At 49.6% G+C, this 18194-nt stretch overlaps 1 protein-coding gene across 1 annotated transcript in view; it reads left to right on the top strand.

Moving 5' to 3' along the window:
* The first annotated feature begins 14010 nt into the window (after positions 1–14010).
* Positions 14011–18194, top strand: part of CTDSP1 (CTD small phosphatase 1) — a 65761-nt gene continuing 61577 nt past the window's right edge. The window contains exon 1 of the mRNA XM_068246062.1: positions 14011–14345. Coding sequence (XP_068102163.1) covers positions 14276–14345 — 70 coding nt within the window. The 5' untranslated portion in view covers positions 14011–14275. The remainder of the gene's footprint in view (positions 14346–18194) is intronic.

Genomic DNA, 18194 nt, shown 5'->3' with positions numbered 1-18194 from the left:
GTACTTATTTGAACCTGCAGTCCCTTATTTCTGAAGCCGGAGGAGGGGGGGGGGGGAGTAGTTTTTTCAGTGGTTGCGATTTTGGGAACGATTTTAGAATGGTTTCATTTCTCATGCAGAAGTGAACGCAAGATGGACGCTCACCCAGGATGAATATAAAGAGAAGTATTTACCATGGTGCCAGGCTTCAGAGTTAAAGGAATACTGTAGGGGATCGGGGGAAAATGAGTTGAACTTACCCGGGGCATGCAGGACTTTTTTCACTGTGGCCATCTTGTGGCCAAATAGTAAACTGCACCAACATACAATTTTAATAAAAAAAAATATTATTTTACATTTAAAATTAGCAGTTTCCCTCCCACACCAAAAATTACCCACATACACTTTTTTTTTATTAAAATAAAAAATACAATTAAAAAAAAACAAAAACAACAAATAGTTACCCAAGGGTCTGAACTTTTTAAATATGCATGTCAAGAGAATATGTTATTATATTATTTAAAATTATAAGCTTATAAATAGTGATGGGCGCAAATTGAAAAAATGCACCTTTATTTCTAAATGAAATATCGTCACCATAAATTGTGATAGGGACATTGTTTAAACGGTGTAATTACCGGGACAGATGGGCAAATAAAATACATGAGTTTTAATTACGGTAGCGTATATTAATTTCAAACTATAATGGCCAAAAACTGAGAAATAATGAATTTTTTTCATTTCTTTCTTAATCTTCCTGTTAAAATAGATTTAGAAAAAATAATTCTTAGCAAAATGTACTACCCAAAGAAAGCCTAATTAGTGGCGGAAAAAACAAGATATAGATCAATTCATTGTGATAAGTAGCAATAAAGTTATAGGCAAATGAATGGGAGGTGAACGTTGCTCGGATGCATGAGATTTTTGGACTGCGGTGCTGAACCGGTTAAGTCAGCTGAGGCGGCCAATAACGATCGCCTCAGCCGATAATTAGGCGTGTGTACGGCAGCCGGCGACCCCTAACCTGGGAGTGATCCACCGAGCGGATCTACTCACCCCAGCAATGCCAATTTCATTGTTCCTATCGTGTGACATCATTCAGGCGCCCCATGTCATACCTCTATTGCCCCCACATAGCAACACAGCGTGTTGTCAGCTGCAGGGTCGGACTGGGCCACAGTAGTACAGTTTTTTCCCTCGGTGGGCCCCCAGCCCCCCCCCCTCCTTGTCTGACATAGTGTTGGGCGAACAGTGTTCGCCACTGTTCGGGTTCTGCAGAACATCACCCTGTTCGGGTGATGTTCGAGTTCGGCCACATGGCCGAACTAAGAGCGCATGGCCGAACGTTCCCCGAACATTCGGCTAGCGCTGTGATTGGCCGAACGGGTCACGTGGTTCGGACCCAAACGCGCTCTGATTGGCCGAACTGTCACGTGGTTCGGGTAAATAAATACCCGAACCACGTCATATCTCCGCCATTTGTCTGTGGGTTTAGCTTTGGGTAGGCAGGCAGGGTAGTTCGCGCTCCAGCCACGCTAGCCAGGGTCCCCCCAGTCATTGTGTCGCTGCTGGGAATAGTAGTACACCGCTCGCTCAGCCACACTATATAGCATTGTGTTTACTGCCACTCTGTGTACCTCGCTCAGCCACACTATATAGCATTGTGTTTACTGCCACTCTGTGTCTGCTGGGAATAGTAGTACACCGCTCGCTCAGCCACACTATATAGCATTCTGTTTACTGCCACTCTGTGTACCTCGCTCAGCCACACTATATAGCATTGTGTTTACTGCCACTCTGTGTCTGCTGGGAATAGTAGTACACCGCTCGCTCAGCCACACTATATAGCATTCTGTTTACTGCCACTCTGTGTACTTCGCTCAGCCACACTATATAGCATTCTGTTTACTGCCACTCTGTGTCTGCTGGGAATAGTAGTACACCGCTCGCTCAGCCACACTATATAGCATTCTGTTTACTGCCACTCTGTGTCTGCTGGGAATAGTAGTACACCGCTCGCTCAGCCACACTATATAGCATTTTGTTTACTGCCACTCTGTGTACTTCGCTCAGCCACACTATATAGCATTGTGTTTACTGCCACTCTGTGTCTGCTGGGAATAGTAGTACACCGCTCGCTCGGCCAAAGCGTGGCCTTCTCCTCCTGCGCCTCCTCCTGTTCCATCACGTGTGCTGCTGCTGGGTTAGCGTTTCCAGTCCCTGTTTATTGAACCTCTCATCTTTATTACATTTATGACTGCATGGCGGCAAAAAGCATTGCTATATCCGCACGCTATTTGTCCTCATGCAAGGCCTGGGATGTTGTGTCTCAAAAAGCGTGGCCTTCTCCTCCTGCGCCTCCTCCTGTTCCATCACGTGTGCTGCTGCTGCTGCTGGCCTGGGTTAGCGTTTCCGGTCCCTGTTTATTGAACCTCTCATCTTTATTACATTTATGACTGCATGGCGGCAAAAAGCATTGCTATATCCGCACGCTATTTGTCCTCATGCAAGGCCTGGGATGTTGTGTCTCAAAAAGCGTGGCCTTCTCCTCCTGCGCCTCCTCCTGTTCCATCACGTGTTCTGCTGCTTGTGCTGGGTTAGCGTTACCGGTCCCTTTTCCTGGAACCTCTTCTCTGTATTACATTTATGACTGCATGGCGACAAAAAGCATGTTACCTGTGCAAAGAAACATGACATTTTCCACATTTAAAAGACAGTTTTTCCTTTGAAACTTTACAATCAATTTTCTCAAAAACTATAAGCTCTTTTTCAAATATTTTTTTTCCTCTTGTACCCACTCCCAAGGTGCACATACCCTGCAAATTTGGGGTATGTAGCATGATGTAAGGAAGCTTTACAAAGCACGAAAGTTCGGGTCCCCATTGACTTCCATTATGTTCGGAGTTCGGCGCGAACACCTGAACATCGTGGCGATGTTCGGTGAACGTTCGCGAACCCGACCATCTAGGTGTTCGCCCAACACTAGTCTGACAGAGCTCCAATTGCTGCCTGCAGCACAAAAATTCTCTTCTCAGTGCTGTAATTACTCATGCTGAGAGCAGTGGCGTAGCTAAGGAGCTGTAGGCCTCGATGCAAATTTTACAATGGGGCCCCCGAAGCACTCTATACATAACAATTGATACGGCGCACCAAAACCTGCCAATGGCAACTACAGTGTCAGAGGTGCAAGAAGGGGATGGGGAGCAGCTTGTTACTAATTACCCCCAAGCACTCTATACATAGCAATCCCTGCCAATGGCAACTACAGTGTCAGAGGTGCAAGAAGGGGATGGGGAGCAGCTTGTTACTAATTACCCCCAAGCACTCTATACATAACAATTGATACGACGCACCAATACCTGCCAATGGCAACTACAGTGTCAGAGGTGCAAGAAGGGAATGGGAAATAGCTTGTTAATGATTACCACTGTTCAAAGTATCTATAGAAGTGATTATTATGAGCAAAGGACCAATAGAGAGGTAATACTGTAGTTGAGGGAGGGCCCTTCGGGGCCCCTTTGGTCCAAGGGCCCAGATGTGGTCGCAACCTCTGCAAAGTAGGACATTACTTTATATTGAAGGAGAGGACTCTATGCAAAGTTTTGCTGGGCAGCAGTGTCTCTGAATTACAATGCTGCTAAGCAGAGGCGGGACAAGGTCCTCCAGCACCCAAGGCTGAGACTCCAAAGTGCGCCCCTCCATCCCTGCCACCCCAGCCGCCACACACTGATTGCTATTAGACTAGGAGGGCCACAGGGCCCACAACCTCCCCAACACCTTAATATCTAGTTACCTGGTTTGCAGTCACTGCCATGTATCCCCTTTTCTTATTTCTTTCTGCTTCAAACACAATTAGGAATGACAGCTGAATGAAATGTGCGCCCCCTCCTACACTGCGCCCTGAGGCTGGAGCCTCTCCAGCCTATGCCTCGGCCCGGCCCTGCTGCTAAGATCATGTACATTTGGCCCTGTCCATAATACATCATGACCACGCCCACCTTTCCGTTGCATGGTCACGCCCTTTTTTCACCGCAATCATGGGATGTGTGGGCCCCAGGTTGAAATTTCTTTGGTGGGCCCCCAGTGTCCCAGTCTGACCCTAGTCAGCTGCATAGCTGACACGCGTGTGTGCAGCCCAGCCATGTCTCCCAAGGGGATCAGCTCCTGTAGTGAAATGTCCATTTACCAGGGGTGTTACCGCATGGAAAACTGAAATTACCGGCTAGTGAGGTAAATTACCGGCTAGTGAGGTAAATACATCAATAAATGTCAAATCATAAAAACTAGAGCATGCGGTAACACAAGTGAGATGTTCGGTGTCTCCAGCCTGGAGCTGTCAGTAACAAACAGCCATTTGTGAGGTCATAGAAGGGAGGAAACAGAGCAGAGAAAAGGGGAAAACTAATTACACTATTCAGGAAAATAAGAACGTTCATTATAAAAAATATATGTCCCTAATTTCACAATATTATTACCGTATTTCGCGCCGTATAAGACGCTCCGGAATATAAGACGCACCCAGGTTTAGAGGGCAAAATCCAGGGGAAAAAAAATATATACTAAACCTGGTGCGTCCATATTCCAGGAGAGTCTTATACATGTTACCCCTCAAATGTTGTCCTCATGCCTCCAACATTGTTTCCCATGTCTGCCCTAAGTGTCCTCCTGTGTCCCATTGTCTCCCCATGTGTCCTCTGTGTCCCTCATACATGCCCCATGTGTCACCCATGCCTGCCCTATGTGTCCCTCATGCATGCATTATGTGTCCTCTGTGTCCCCAATACCTGCCCCATGTGTCCTCTGTGGCAACCCTGCATGCCCTCTGTGTGTCCCTCATGCCTGCCCCATGTGCCTGTGTCCCCCATGTGTCCTCTGTGTCCCCCATGCATGCCCTGTGTCCTCTATGTGTCCCTCATGCCTGCCCGATGTGCCTGTGTCCCCTTGTGTTACCTATGAATGCCTCATGTCCCTCATGCCTGCCTTTTGTGCCTGTGTCCCTGTGTGTGTGTCAACTGTGGCTGCAAGTGATGTGTGCCTCTGCCCTCTCCCGATGCCTGTTAAGTGTGTGGCTGCGTGTCCCCCGCGAGTGTATAGTATGCCCGCTCCCCCCGTGTTCCTTATCTCCCTCCCCCATGTGGTTGCTGGCCCCCCCCCGGGTGTTAATCTGCAGCGGGCTTACCTCTCCGCCATGCCCGCGAGGATTGGAGACTTCCATCACAGCCGCGCATCTCGCTCTAGTGATCGGCATGTGATGATGACGCAATCATCACATGCCGATCACTAGAGCGAGATGCGCGGCAAATAAGTTACATGGATTTTAATTACAGTAGCATGCATTATTTAAAAACTATAATGGCCAAAAACTGAAAAATAATGATTGTTTTTTGCCAAATGTTTTCCTGTTTTCCCATTAAAACACATTTAGAATAAAATAATTCTTGGCATAATGTCCCACCTAAAGAAAGCCTAATTGGTGCGAAAAAAACAAGATATAGGTAATTTCATTGTGATAAGTAGTGATAAAGTTATAGGCGAATGAATGGAAGGAGAGCTGAAAGGTGAAAATTGCTCGGATGCTGAAGAGGTAAAACCCCTCAGTTGTGAAGCAGTTAATATACAGTATACCAAGTTCTGTATACTCATTTTAATAAAACATACAACATGGGGTCTTCGCTCTCAAGCCTCTTAACCCCCTTGGTGGTATGAAACATTCCGCCAGGGGGAAGCGCAGCAGTTTTTTTTAATTTTTTTTTTGTTTAAATCATGTAGCGAGCCCATCCCCCCACCCTCTTCGATCGCCTTCGGCGATCTCCGATCAGGAAATCCCGTTCAAAGAACGGGATTTCCTGGAGGGCTTCCCCCGTCGCCATGGCGACAGGGCGGGATGACGTCACCGACGTCAGCGATGTCGGGACGTCATTGGGAGTCCCGATCCACCCCTCGGCGCTGCCTGGCACTGATTGGCCAGGCAGCGCACGGGCTCTGGGGGGGGGGCGCACTCCGCACCCGATAGCGGTGATCCGGCGCGGGGCGGCGGCGATCGGGGTGCTGGCGCAGCTAACAAAGTGCTAGCTGCGTCCAGCAAAAAAAAATTATGTAAATCGGCCCAGCAGGGCCTGAGCGGCACCCTCCGGCGGCTTACCCCGTGTCACACACGGGGTTACCGCTAAGGAGGTTAAACCCCTTGTCAACCATGCAGGCTGGTTTAGGCAGATTTTGGAGCCTGGATCATGTCGGGTTCCGCACACTGAGCTATACCAGTCCACATGGTCCAACCATGATTTAGGGAGCTCTGGAAGGGAAGGGTGGCAAAGCCTTCCCCCTCTCTACTTGTCCATATCATTGTATGGTATGCATGGCATGGTCCCGCAAGGTCCAGGATCAGAATTTTGGCTATATGAGCCTGCATCAGAGACAAGGGGATGAAGAGGCTTGGACAGAATTTGGAATATATTAAGATGTAACGGAGCAAAATGTCACTTTACCAAGTATAAAACAATTTTTTTTTACTTTTTAAAATCGATTTTCTCAAAAACTTTAAAGTCTTCTTGAAAGGAGTATATATAATTTAAGTGAACCTCTCGACTAAAAATCTACTCAGCAGCACTGAAAAGGCTTGATGTTTCTTTAACAGTTTCACAGCATCAGTAATTTGTTTTTCTTACTCAAGCCTCATTTTTATCTGTGCAGAAGCTAAGCTCCGCCCCATCAAAGAAATCTGCCCGGGCATTTTTCTCCTGATGCTGTGCAAAGTATGATGGGATTTCTGATGTTGCTGTTCTCATTGCTTAGCAACTGGGATCAGGACACAGAACAGTTAGAAATGTGTCTCATGCTCCCTCTCACCTCTTTTCAACCAAAAAGATGGCTGCCCTCATGAAATCATAAACATTTGCCTGTTCTTTTAAAACAGGGTGGGTAAGAGATCATATTATCTATCTATTTTAATTAACATAGCTAATGTAACTTAATGACAGTATATTTGTTTAGGCTGGAGTTCCTCTTTAAGCCACTGGGAGATTTGGGAGCAGGGTTAAGCCGAAAAAGTATATCCCTACTCCTGCAAAAGTCCTGGTGGCGTTAATTACTATTCCCCCTCCAGGCCGCCGTGGATAGTGGAGGAAAGACTTAATTCAACTTCCAGCTATTGCTGGCGGCTAGACGGCGCTCAAATTACTCACTGACCCCCACTATAGCATATTACGGCCTATGGCGGCGCGCGCTGCCCCCAATTCTCTGGCACTGTTTTTAGGGCGCTCCTTTTGAAAGTGGGTATAGGCAACTAGACCACTTGAAACCACCGGTAAGAGTCTTGCTAAAAATATTCGACAGCATCATCACCCCAAGGGCCATTTCACACGGGCAGCTGACAAGCGGTATCTTCTCCAAGTTGATCGCAGCACTTTAATCTCGGCTTGCTGGGCAGATTCCCACTATGGATGCAGCAGAGGGCGCTCTCATACTAGGTGCACATACAGAACAACAGCCCTAGCAGTTACCACCATAAAACCTCACTGAGCCACAGGACCCTAGCCTACTCCATGTGCCCTAAAGCAAAGGGTTAGCAGCCAGCCCAGCCAGGACCACCAACATAGCCAGATAAAACCCCAAATAAAAGAAACTATAGAAAGCTGCAAGGAACAATACCTAGGGGAATGGCATAAAGTACTCACCGTCTACCGACCCCTGCAGAGGGAGTACACAATGGCCCCATATCTGGATCCCGCAACCCTGACCAACACAAGAGGTTCTGCAGCTGCTGAGTCCCCTCCTCTATGCCAAGCTTGACCCACCCAAGAGGTTCTGCAGCAGCTGAGTCCCCTCCTCTATGCCAAGCCTGACCCTCCCAAGAGGTTCTGCAGTAGCCGAGTCCCCTCCTCTATGCCAAGCCTGACCCTCCCAAGAGGTTCTGCAGCAGCTGAGTCCCCTCCTCTATGCCAAGCTTGACCCACTCAAGAGGTTCTGCAGCAGCTGAGTCCCCTCCTCTATGCTAAGTCTGCCCCTCCCAAGAGGTTCTGCAGTAGCTGAGTCCCCTCCTCTATGCCAAGCTTGACCCCTCCCAAGAGGTTCTGCAGTAGCCGAGTCCCCTCCTCTATGCCAAGCTTGACCCCTCCCAAGAGGTTCTGCAGCAGCTGAGTCCCCTCCTCTATGCTAAGTCTGCCCCTCCCAACAGGGCCGGATTTGTACTTTTTTACCGCCCAAGGCCAACTATACTGTCTGTTTGGTTTTTATATCTGTGTGCCCCAATGAGAATTCTACTTACTTTCCATCATTGGATGTCACAGACAATAACTATTTTAGTAATATGCGTATAGACTATGTTATGTTTTCCTTAAGAACTTTTATGTTATGCTTGCCATCTCATTAATGATGTACCCATTGTGTCACCATGAGAGATAGGCTGATGTGTACCTGCATGATAGAGCTTACAGGTCTTGCAGGGACGACAGAAGTACAAGACAGAGGGTTCAAAGGGTAAATCTGTCCTTGTAGATAGGGATGGCTCCATAGAACAGCTTTACTGCCCCTCACTGAGCCGCCCCTAAATTTCTGGTGCCCTAGGCCATGGCCTATGTGGCCTTGCCAGAAATCCGGCCCTGCCTCCCAAGAGGTTCTGCAGTAGCTGAGTCCCCTCCTCTATGCCAAGCTTGACCCATCCAAGAGGTTCTGCAGCAGCTGAGTCCCCTCCTCTATGCCAAGCCTGACCCTCCCAAGAGGTTCTGCAGCAGCTGAGTCCCCTCCTCTATGCCAAGCTTGACCCACCCAAGAGGTTCTGCAGTAGCCGAGTCCCCTCCTCTATGCCAAGCCTGACCCTCCCAAGAGGTTCTGCAGCAGCTGAGTCCCCTCCTCTATGCTAAGTCTGCCCCTCCCAAGAGGTTCTGCAGTAGCTGAGTCCCCTCCTCTATGCCAAGCTTGACCCACCCAAGAGGTTCTGCAGCAGCTGAGTCCCCTCCTCTATGCCAAGCCTGACCCTCCCAAGAGGTTCTGCAGCAGCTGAGTCCCCTCCTCTATGCCAAGCCTGACCCTCCCAAGAGGTTCTGCAGCAGCTGAGTCCCCTCCTCTATGCCAAGCCTGGCACTCCCAAGAGGTTCTGCAGCAGCTGAGTCCTGTCCTCTATGCCAAGCCTACCCCTCCCAAGAGGCTCTGCAGCAGCTGAGTCCCCTTCTCTATGCCAAGCCTGACCCTCCCAAGAGGTTCTGCAGCAGCTGAGTCCCCTCCTCTAAGCTAAGCCTGCCCCTCCCAAGAGGTTCTGCAGTAGCTGAGTCCCCTCCTCTATGCCAACCCTGACTCTCCCAAGAGGTTCTGCAGCAGCTGAGTTACCTCCTCTATGCCAACCCTGACCCTCCCAAGAGGTTCTGCAGCAGCTGAGTCCCCTCCTCTACGCCATGCCTGAACCTCCCAAGAGGTTCTGCAGCAGCTGAGTCTCCTCTATGCCCAGTCTGGCCCTCCCAAGAGGTTCTGCAGCAGCTGAGTCCCCTCCTCTATGCCAAGCCTGACCCTCCCAAGAGGTTCTGCAGCAGCTGAGTCCCCTCCTCTATGCCAAGCTTGACCCACCCAAGAGGTTCTGCAGCAGCTGAGTCCCCTCCTCTATGCCAAGCCTGACCCTCCCAAGAGGTTCTGCAGCAGCTGAGTCCCCTCCTCTATGCCAAGCCTGACCCTCCCAAGAGGTTCTGCAGCAGCTGAGTCCCCTCCTCTATGCCAAGCCTGGCACTCCCAAGAGGTTCTGCAGCAGCTGAGTCCTGTCCTCTATGCCAAGCCTACCCCTCCCAAGAGGCTCTGCAGCAGCTGAGTCCCCTTCTCTATGCCAAGCCTGACCCTCCCAAGAGGTTCTGCAGCAGCTGAGTCCCCTCCTCTAAGCTAAGCCTGCCCCTCCCAAGAGGTTCTGCAGTAGCTGAGTCCCCTCCTCTATGCCAACCCTGACTCTCCCAAGAGGTTCTGCAGCAGCTGAGTTACCTCCTCTATGCCAACCCTGACCCTCCCAAGAGGTTCTGCAGCAGCTGAGTCCCCTCCTCTACGCCATGCCTGAACCTCCCAAGAGGTTCTGCAGCAGCTGAGTCTCCTCTATGCCCAGTCTGGCCCTCCCAAGAGGTTCTGCAGCAGCTGAGTCCCCTCCTCTATGCCAAGCCTGACCCTCCCAAGAGGTTCTGCAGCAGCTGAGTCCCCTCTATGCCAAGCCTGGCCCTCCCAAGAGGTTCTGCAGCAGCTGAGTCCTCTATGCCAAGCTTGACCCTCCCAAGAAGCTCTGCAGCAGCTGAGTCCCCTCCTCTATGCCAAGCCTGAACCTCCCAAGAGGTTCTGCAGCAGCTGAGCCCCTCTTCTATGCCAACCCTGACCCTCCCAAGAGGTTCTGCAGCAGCTGAGTTCCCTCCTCTATACTAAGCTTGACCCTCTCAAGAGGTTCTGCAGCAGCTGAGCCCCTCCTCTATGCCAAGCCTGACCCTCCCAAGAGGTTCTGCAGCAGCTGAGTCCCCTCCTCTATGCCAAGCCTGACCCTCCCAAGAGGTTCTGCAGCAGCTGAGTCCCCTCCTCTATGCCAAGCCTGGCACTCCCAAGAGGTTCTGCAGCAGCTGAGTCCTGTCCTCTATGCCAAGCCTACCCCTCCCAAGAGGCTCTGCAGCAGCTGAGTTACCTCCTCTATGCCAACCCTGACCCTCCCAAGAGGTTCTGCAGCAGCTGAGTCCCCTCCTCTACGCCATGCCTGAACCTCCCAAGAGGTTCTGCAGCAGCTGAGTCTCCTCTATGCCCAGTCTGGCCCTCCCAAGAGGTTCTGCAGCAGCTGAGTCCCCTCCTCTATGCCAAGCTTGACCCTCCCAAGAGGTTCTGCAGCAGCTGAGTCCCCTCTATGCCAAGCCTGGCCCTCCCAAGAGGTTCTGCAGCAGCTGAGTCCTCTATGCCAAGCTTGACCCTCCCAAGAAGCTCTGCAGCAGCTGAGTCCCCTCCTCTATGCCAAGCCTGAACCTCCCAAGAGGTTCTGCAGCAGCTGAGCCCCTCTTCTATGCCAACCCTGACCCTCCCAAGAGGTTCTGCAGCAGCTGAGTTCCCTCCTCTATACTAAGCTTGACCCTCTCAAGAGGTTCTGCAGCAGCTGAGCCCCTCCTCTATGCCAAGCCTGACCCTCCCAAGAGGTTCTGCAGCAGCTGAGTCCCCTCCTCTATGCCAAGCCTGACCCTCCCAAGAGGTTCTGCAGCAGCTGAGTCCCCTCCTCTATGCCAAGCCTGGCACTCCCAAGAGGTTCTGCAGCAGCTGAGTCCTGTCCTCTATGCCAAGCCTACCCCTCCCAAGAGGCTCTGCAGTAGCTGAGTCCCCTCCTCTATGCCAACCCTGACTCTCCCAAGAGGTTCTGCAGCAGCTGAGTTACCTCCTCTATGCCAACCCTGACCCTCCCAAGAGGTTCTGCAGCAGCTGAGTCCCCTCCTCTACGCCATGCCTGAACCTCCCAAGAGGTTCTGCAGCAGCTGAGTCTCCTCTATGCCCAGTCTGGCCCTCCCAAGAGGTTCTGCAGCAGCTGAGTCCCCTCCTCTATGCCAAGCTTGACCCTCCCAAGAGGTTCTGCAGCAGCTGAGTCCCCTCTATGCCAAGCCTGGCCCTCCCAAGAGGTTCTGCAGCAGCTGAGTCCTCTATGCCAAGCTTGACCCTCCCAAGAAGCTCTGCAGCAGCTGAGTCCCCTCCTCTATGCCAAGCCTGAACCTCCCAAGAGGTTCTGCAGCAGCTGAGCCCCTCTTCTATGCCAACCCTGACCCTCCCAAGAGGTTCTGCAGCAGCTGAGTTCCCTCCTCTATACTAAGCTTGACCCTCTCAAGAGGTTCTGCAGCAGCTGAGCCCCTCCTCTATGCCAAGCCTGACCCTCCCAAGAGGTTCTGCCAGTAGTGTGGTTTTATTCCTGTCTGCTTCCTTACTGGAGAGACCCCCCCCCCCCCTCTCTCTTCCTGTCCCTGAGACCCTCATGGGGCTCTGCAGCACTAATGTATAATCTGGTGGTCCCGGGGACAGGATATTATTATTATTATTATTATTATTGATTTATAAAGCCCCAACATATTCCGTGGTGCTGTACAAAGTAAGAAACAACCATGGGGTACATAATACAGACAATGGTGTACACTAATATACAAGATACATAATTAGTGACCGTGCATGTAGATGGAAAAGAGGAGGGGACCAAGACCAGCCTCGAGGAACCCCGACAGACAAAGCATGAGGAGAAGAGATCTGATCTGAGTAGGAGACTGTGAAGGACCTTCCAGAGAGGTAGGAAGATAACCATGTGAGAGCAAGGCCCTTTATTCCTACATTTGAAAGTATTTGTAGGAGTAAGGTGTGGTCGACAGTATCAAATGCTGATGACAGGTCAAGAAGGATGAGTATGGAAAATTGACCTTTGGATTTGGCTGTAAGAAGGTCATTGGCCACTTTGGTAAGGGCCGTTTCCGTGGAGTGGTTGGAGCGAAAGCCAGACTGGAACTGATCAAGTAGGGAGTTTGCAGATAAATAATGGCTTAATTCTGCATGTATATGGCGTTCAAGTAGTTTGGATGCAAATGGGAGAAGTGACACTGGGCGGTAGTTGGCGAGTGTGGTAGGATCTAGAGATGGTTTTTTAAGTAGTGGTGTCACAACAGCCTTTTTGAGTAGCGACGGAAAGATGCCAGTGGAGAGGGACAGGTTAAATAGCGATGTTAGTGCAGGCAAGAGAGATGAGGATAACTGCGGAATGAAATGGGAGGGAATAGGATCCAAACAACAAGTGGTTAGATTAGCTTTGGATATTATAGAGGAGAGAGAATGTTCAGAGCAGGGCCGGGCCGAGGCATAGGCTGGAGAGGCTCCAGCCTCAGGGCGCAGTGTAGGAGGGGGTGCACAATTCATTCAGCTGTCATTCCTAATTGTGTTTGAAGCAGAAAGAAATAAGAAAAGGGGATACATAGCAGTGACTGCAAGCCAGATAACTAGATATTAAGGTGTTGGGGAGGTTGTGGGCCCTGGGGCACCTCTTAGTGTAATAGCAATCAGTGTGTGACAGCTGGGGTGGGAGGGATGGGGGGGCGCACTTTGGTGTCTCAGCCTTGGGTGCTGGAGGACCTTGTCCCAGCTCTGGTTCAGAGAGTGGAGAGAAGGCAGTTAGAGAGCAGTCAATGAGAGGTGTGGAGGTGGGATTTGAGGGCTGCATGGAGAATTCACTTCTGATTTTGTCAATTTTATCAGTGAAGTATGTTGCAAATTCTTCAGCTCATAAGCAAGATGAAGGGGGAGGAGGGGGGAATGGAGAATGGAGTTGAAGGTGCTGAACAAGCGTTTTGTATTGTGTAAATGGGCCGATATTAGGGAGGAAAAATAGGACTGTTTTGCCCCAGCGAGTGCGTTTCTGAAGTTGTTCAAGGCTATTTTATATGAGATGAAGTCCTCACTTGTGTTACTTTTCCTCCAGCGCCTTTCCGCTGCCTTAGAGCATCTTTTTAACTGTTTCGTGTCTTTGGTCATCCAGGGTTGGCGACTGACATGGTGAGGGCGGGCATTGACGAGGGGGGCAAAGTCAATATGAGGCACAGCAATAAAAACTAGTGATTCAAATTCTTCCCCACTCTACAATAATGTTATTTTTTGCTGGTTTGCCCTGGGGAAACTACGCCACGTCCTGTAATGGAATACAGCACAAGACAGCAATAAAAACTACAAAGACGTTATAACACTCTAACTTATAGACTAATTTCCCTGGAATCTCAGGGTTCTTCCAGCTGCTGCCCCGCCCCCCTTCGAATATACAAGCTCCATATGTCCATGATTTCTCCTTCCAAGAGGTTCTGCAGCAGTGCCCCCCCCCCCATATCTCCATGTTTCCTCCTGCCAAGAGGTTCTACAGCAGCTGAGTTCCCCCTCCATAAATTCCCCCATGCCTGGCAGTGGCTTTGCCAAGAGGTTCTGCAGCAGCTGAGCTTTTGATGTATTTCCGAGCTGTTGTTGTGCAGCAGCTGATCCCCCCCGGCTGCGCCCCCCGATCATTCAGCAGCGCAGAGCGAGCGGCCCCCAGCGGGAATCGGAGGTATCGCCGCTTTAATGGGCTCCCTTGAAACCGCCTCCGGGTTCCATGTTTGTAGCGAGCTGTGCGCAGAACTCCATGTTGTAACAAAGTTTCCAGCAATCTCCCCTTTTTGTTTTTTTTTTTTCCTTTTCCTTTTTTTTCTCCCCTCCCCGGCGGCTTGTGTGTGGCCCCTCCATGCCCCCCGCCCTGCCCCCTGCCCGATCTGGATTCCTCATCCCCAGACCCCGCGGGAGGAAGAAGTGAGTCCGGGCCGGTGTGATGGACAATCCGTCCTCCATCATCACCCAGGTCAGCCGAGAGGATGTCAGCTCGCCCCTGCAGGAGAAAGGTGAGCCCCGGGGGAACGGGCATGGGGTACGGGGGTAACTGACCACTTACAGCAGCGGGCCCTTCCCCCATGCATGCAGGCATTCCAGACCCCACTACAACCGTGCATGGAAGATCAGGGGGGCACACCCCTGCAAGTGTGCATGGAAGATCAGGGGGGCACACCCCCGCAAGTGTGCATGGAAGATCAGGGGGGCACACCCCTGCAAGTGTGCATGGAAGATCAGGGGGGCACACCCCCGCAAGTGTGCATGGAAGATCAGGGGGGCACACCCCCTGCAAATATGCATGGAAGATCAGGGGGGCACACCCCCTGCTAATGTGCATGGAAGATCAGGGGGGCACACACCCTGCATGGAAGATCAGGGGGGCACACACCCTGCATGGAAGATCAGGGGGGCACACCCCCTGCAAATGTGCATGGAGGATCAGGGGGCACACCCCCTGCGAATGTGCATGGAAGATCAGGGGGCACACACCCTGCATGGAAGATCGGGGGTCACACCCCCTGCAAATATGCATGGAAGATCAGGGGGGCACACCCCTTGGAAACCTGCATGGAAGATCAGGGGGGCACACCCCCTGCAAATGTGCATGGAAGAAAAGGGGGACATACCCTTTGCAAATAGTCATGAAATATCTGGGGTACACACCTCCTGGCACCCTGCAGAAGATCAACTGACCACCTACAGCAGCAGGCTCTTCCTCTGCATAGAGATCCCCTCTACAACCGTGCATGGAAGATCAGGGGGGCACACACCTGAAAATGTGCATGGAAGATCGGAGGGGGGGGGACGCTTCCTGCAACCCTGCATGGAAGATTGAGGGGGTAAACGCCATGCAACTGGGTAAAGGTGCGTACACACATGCGACTATAGTCGTTTGTAACGATCGTTCCCCGATCTTTACCAACGACGATCGTTACAAAAAACGAACCAACGACTATTAAGGCAAACGACGAACGAGGAAAATCGCTACAAAACAAAGTTCTGTCTTGGCGGATTTTTACCACCGACGATCGTTAGCAAAAGTGGTACATCGTTGGAAACGATCGTTCGTACCAGGCTGGACATGCGCATTTCTCTTTTTCTCCAAGGAACTTTACAATTTTATGCGCAGGCGCATTAAGTGCTTTTACGTGGTGTAACGTTCGTTCTAACGATGTGATCGTTACACACTTTTTACAACTAACTTTACTTCGGTCGTTCTTTCGTCAATTAAAAGATCGTTCGTCGTTGACAACGAACGATCGTTGTCGCATGTGTGTACGTAGCATAAGAGTAAGACCCCTGCAACCCTGCATGGAAGATTGGGGGGCACACCCCCTGAAACAGTGCATGGAGAGGGTGGGGGCACAACAACATGCAAATATGAACTGAGGATCTTGGGGTACACCTCCTGCAATCATGTACAGAATATCTTGGGGTACACCTCCTGCAATCATGTACAGAATATCGTGGGGTACACCTCCTGCAATCATGTACAGAATATCTTGGGGTACACCTCCTGCAATCATGTACAGAATATCTTGGGGTACACCTCCTGCAATCATGTACAGAATATCGTGGGGTACACCTCCTGCAATCATGTACCGAATATCTTGGGGTACACCTCCTGCAATCGTGTACAGAATATCTTGGGGTACACCTCCTGCAATCATGTACCGAATATCTTGGGGTACACCTCCTGCAATCGTGTACAGAATATCTTGGGGTACACCTCCTGCAATCATGTACCAAATATCGTGGGGTACACCTCCTGCAATCATGTACAGAATATCTTGGGGTACACCTCCTGCAATCATGTACCGAATATCTTGGGGTACACCTCCTGCAATTGGTAACATACAATCTAGCAGGAAACCCCTCCTGTAGCAATACACAAGTGGTGAGGGGGTTGAGGACACATTCTGTAGCCTTGTATGTATGATCTTTGGGGGGCACCCCTTCTGCAACTCTGCATGGATGATCTTGGGGGACACTATCCCCGCACCAGGCATAGTATATTATGGACACACCGCGTGAATGCATGCGAGGAAGATTGTGGGGTTCTGTACCCCTGGATTGTCTAGGGGGACACATCTGATCTGAGGGGAGCTGTTGATTGATAATGCCCCTCCCCCTTTCATTGTGCATGGATGTTATTGTTGGGGACACGCCCCCTGCTGTATACATGAGGATATGGGAATTGTTCCCTATGTTTATATTACTGTTACTATTATTACTAATGTGCCAATGAGGCTGTGTCCCTGTGTGGATGATATTGGGATCCCTTACCATAATTCCATGATTTCGTGGTGGTGGGAGAGGTCTGCAGGTTTTTGGGGTCTGTTGGGTCTCCAGGATGATATAAACAATAATAAGCATGCCGGATTTAATTGGCAGAACTGTGTCGTATATTTGACAGACCCCTTGTTATTTACGTGCAGACCCCCCCTTTCCGCAATCCCCCGATACTGAGGCGTAGTATCGTGCCCTCCCATGTGACAGTTGTACTCCTGTGTACAGTCGGTTTGACAGCTGGGGGCGGGGCACTCGCCTCTGTCACATTGGCTGGACCCATTATGATTGGCTGGAGTCCCTGTTTTGCCACACAGAAATTGGTGACACATCACTGCCACACAGAGCATGCCTATAAGTTTCTGTGCTATATTTTAATATTGAGTGTATGCAAAAGTTATTTTCCTGAAAGGCACTATAATATATATCGATTGGTCGCTGTGAGTTTAGAGGTTTACGTATGTATAGCGTGACATTCAGCAAATTAAATTAATAGGATCTGTACAATACATGTTTTGTCCGCTGTTAACTTGAGTTTGTATAAAAGAGTAGGAAATACAGCTGAATTACCTATTTGGAATGTTCAGTGTTATGTGCTCCTCAGACAAATTGTGAATTTAAAGTGGAACTTAAAGGGAACCTAAAGTTAGAGCGATATGGAAGCTGCCATATTTATTCCATAATAAAGAATATTGGTTGCCTGTCTATCCTGTTGAACAATCTGGTATCAGTAGTGTCTGAATCACACACCTGAAACAAGCATGCAGGAAAATCCAGCCAGACTTCAGTCATAAACATCTGATCTGCTGCATGCTTGTTCAGGGTCTATGGCTCAAAGTATTAGAGGAAGGACAGCCGGGCAATTTGTATTGTTTAAAGTTAAATATGGCAGAGTGCCCTCCTTATCATTCTCACTTCAGGTTTAAATCTCCAGACAAACTAGCACTTCAAGTACACACTGCTTAAAGGATACCTGAGGGCTCAAATTCACTACAGCGATTTTGTGAGCGTTTAGGGAGCGATTAAAACCGCTAGCGATTTCCCTAAACGCTCAGCTAATGTTTATGGATGGGCCAAATTCCACTGGAGCGATTGCGATTACCAAAATCGCAAACGCAGGACGTGCAGCATTTTTCGCGTTTAGCGTTAGCGGTTAGTATTTCTGCAATGTAAAGTATATAAACGCTGGCCTAATCACTCGTCAAAACCTGCAAAGTGCGATTTTGCTACAGTTTTGAACTTACTGCACACTTTCAAAAAAAAATTAATTAATTCAAAGGACCAATCAGAGTTAAAAATGCTAATCGATAAACACTACACAATCGCTGGCAAAACGCTTACACTTTTTAAAATCGCCACCAAAATTGCCAGAAAACGTTCATGAAATCGCTAGCGATTGGGATTAGCGATATCGATTTGTAGTGGGTTCTAGGCCTGAAGTGAGAGGGATATGGAGGCTTGCATATATTTCATAAAATATTATAGATTACATAAAATGATTTATATATATATATATATATATATATATATATATATATATATATATATATATATATATATATATATATATA

This window comes from Hyperolius riggenbachi, chromosome 7, assembly GCF_040937935.1.
Source record: "Hyperolius riggenbachi isolate aHypRig1 chromosome 7, aHypRig1.pri, whole genome shotgun sequence".
Lineage (NCBI taxonomy): Eukaryota > Metazoa > Chordata > Amphibia > Anura > Hyperoliidae > Hyperolius > Hyperolius riggenbachi.
This window is presented reverse-complemented; position numbering and strand designations above follow the sequence as displayed.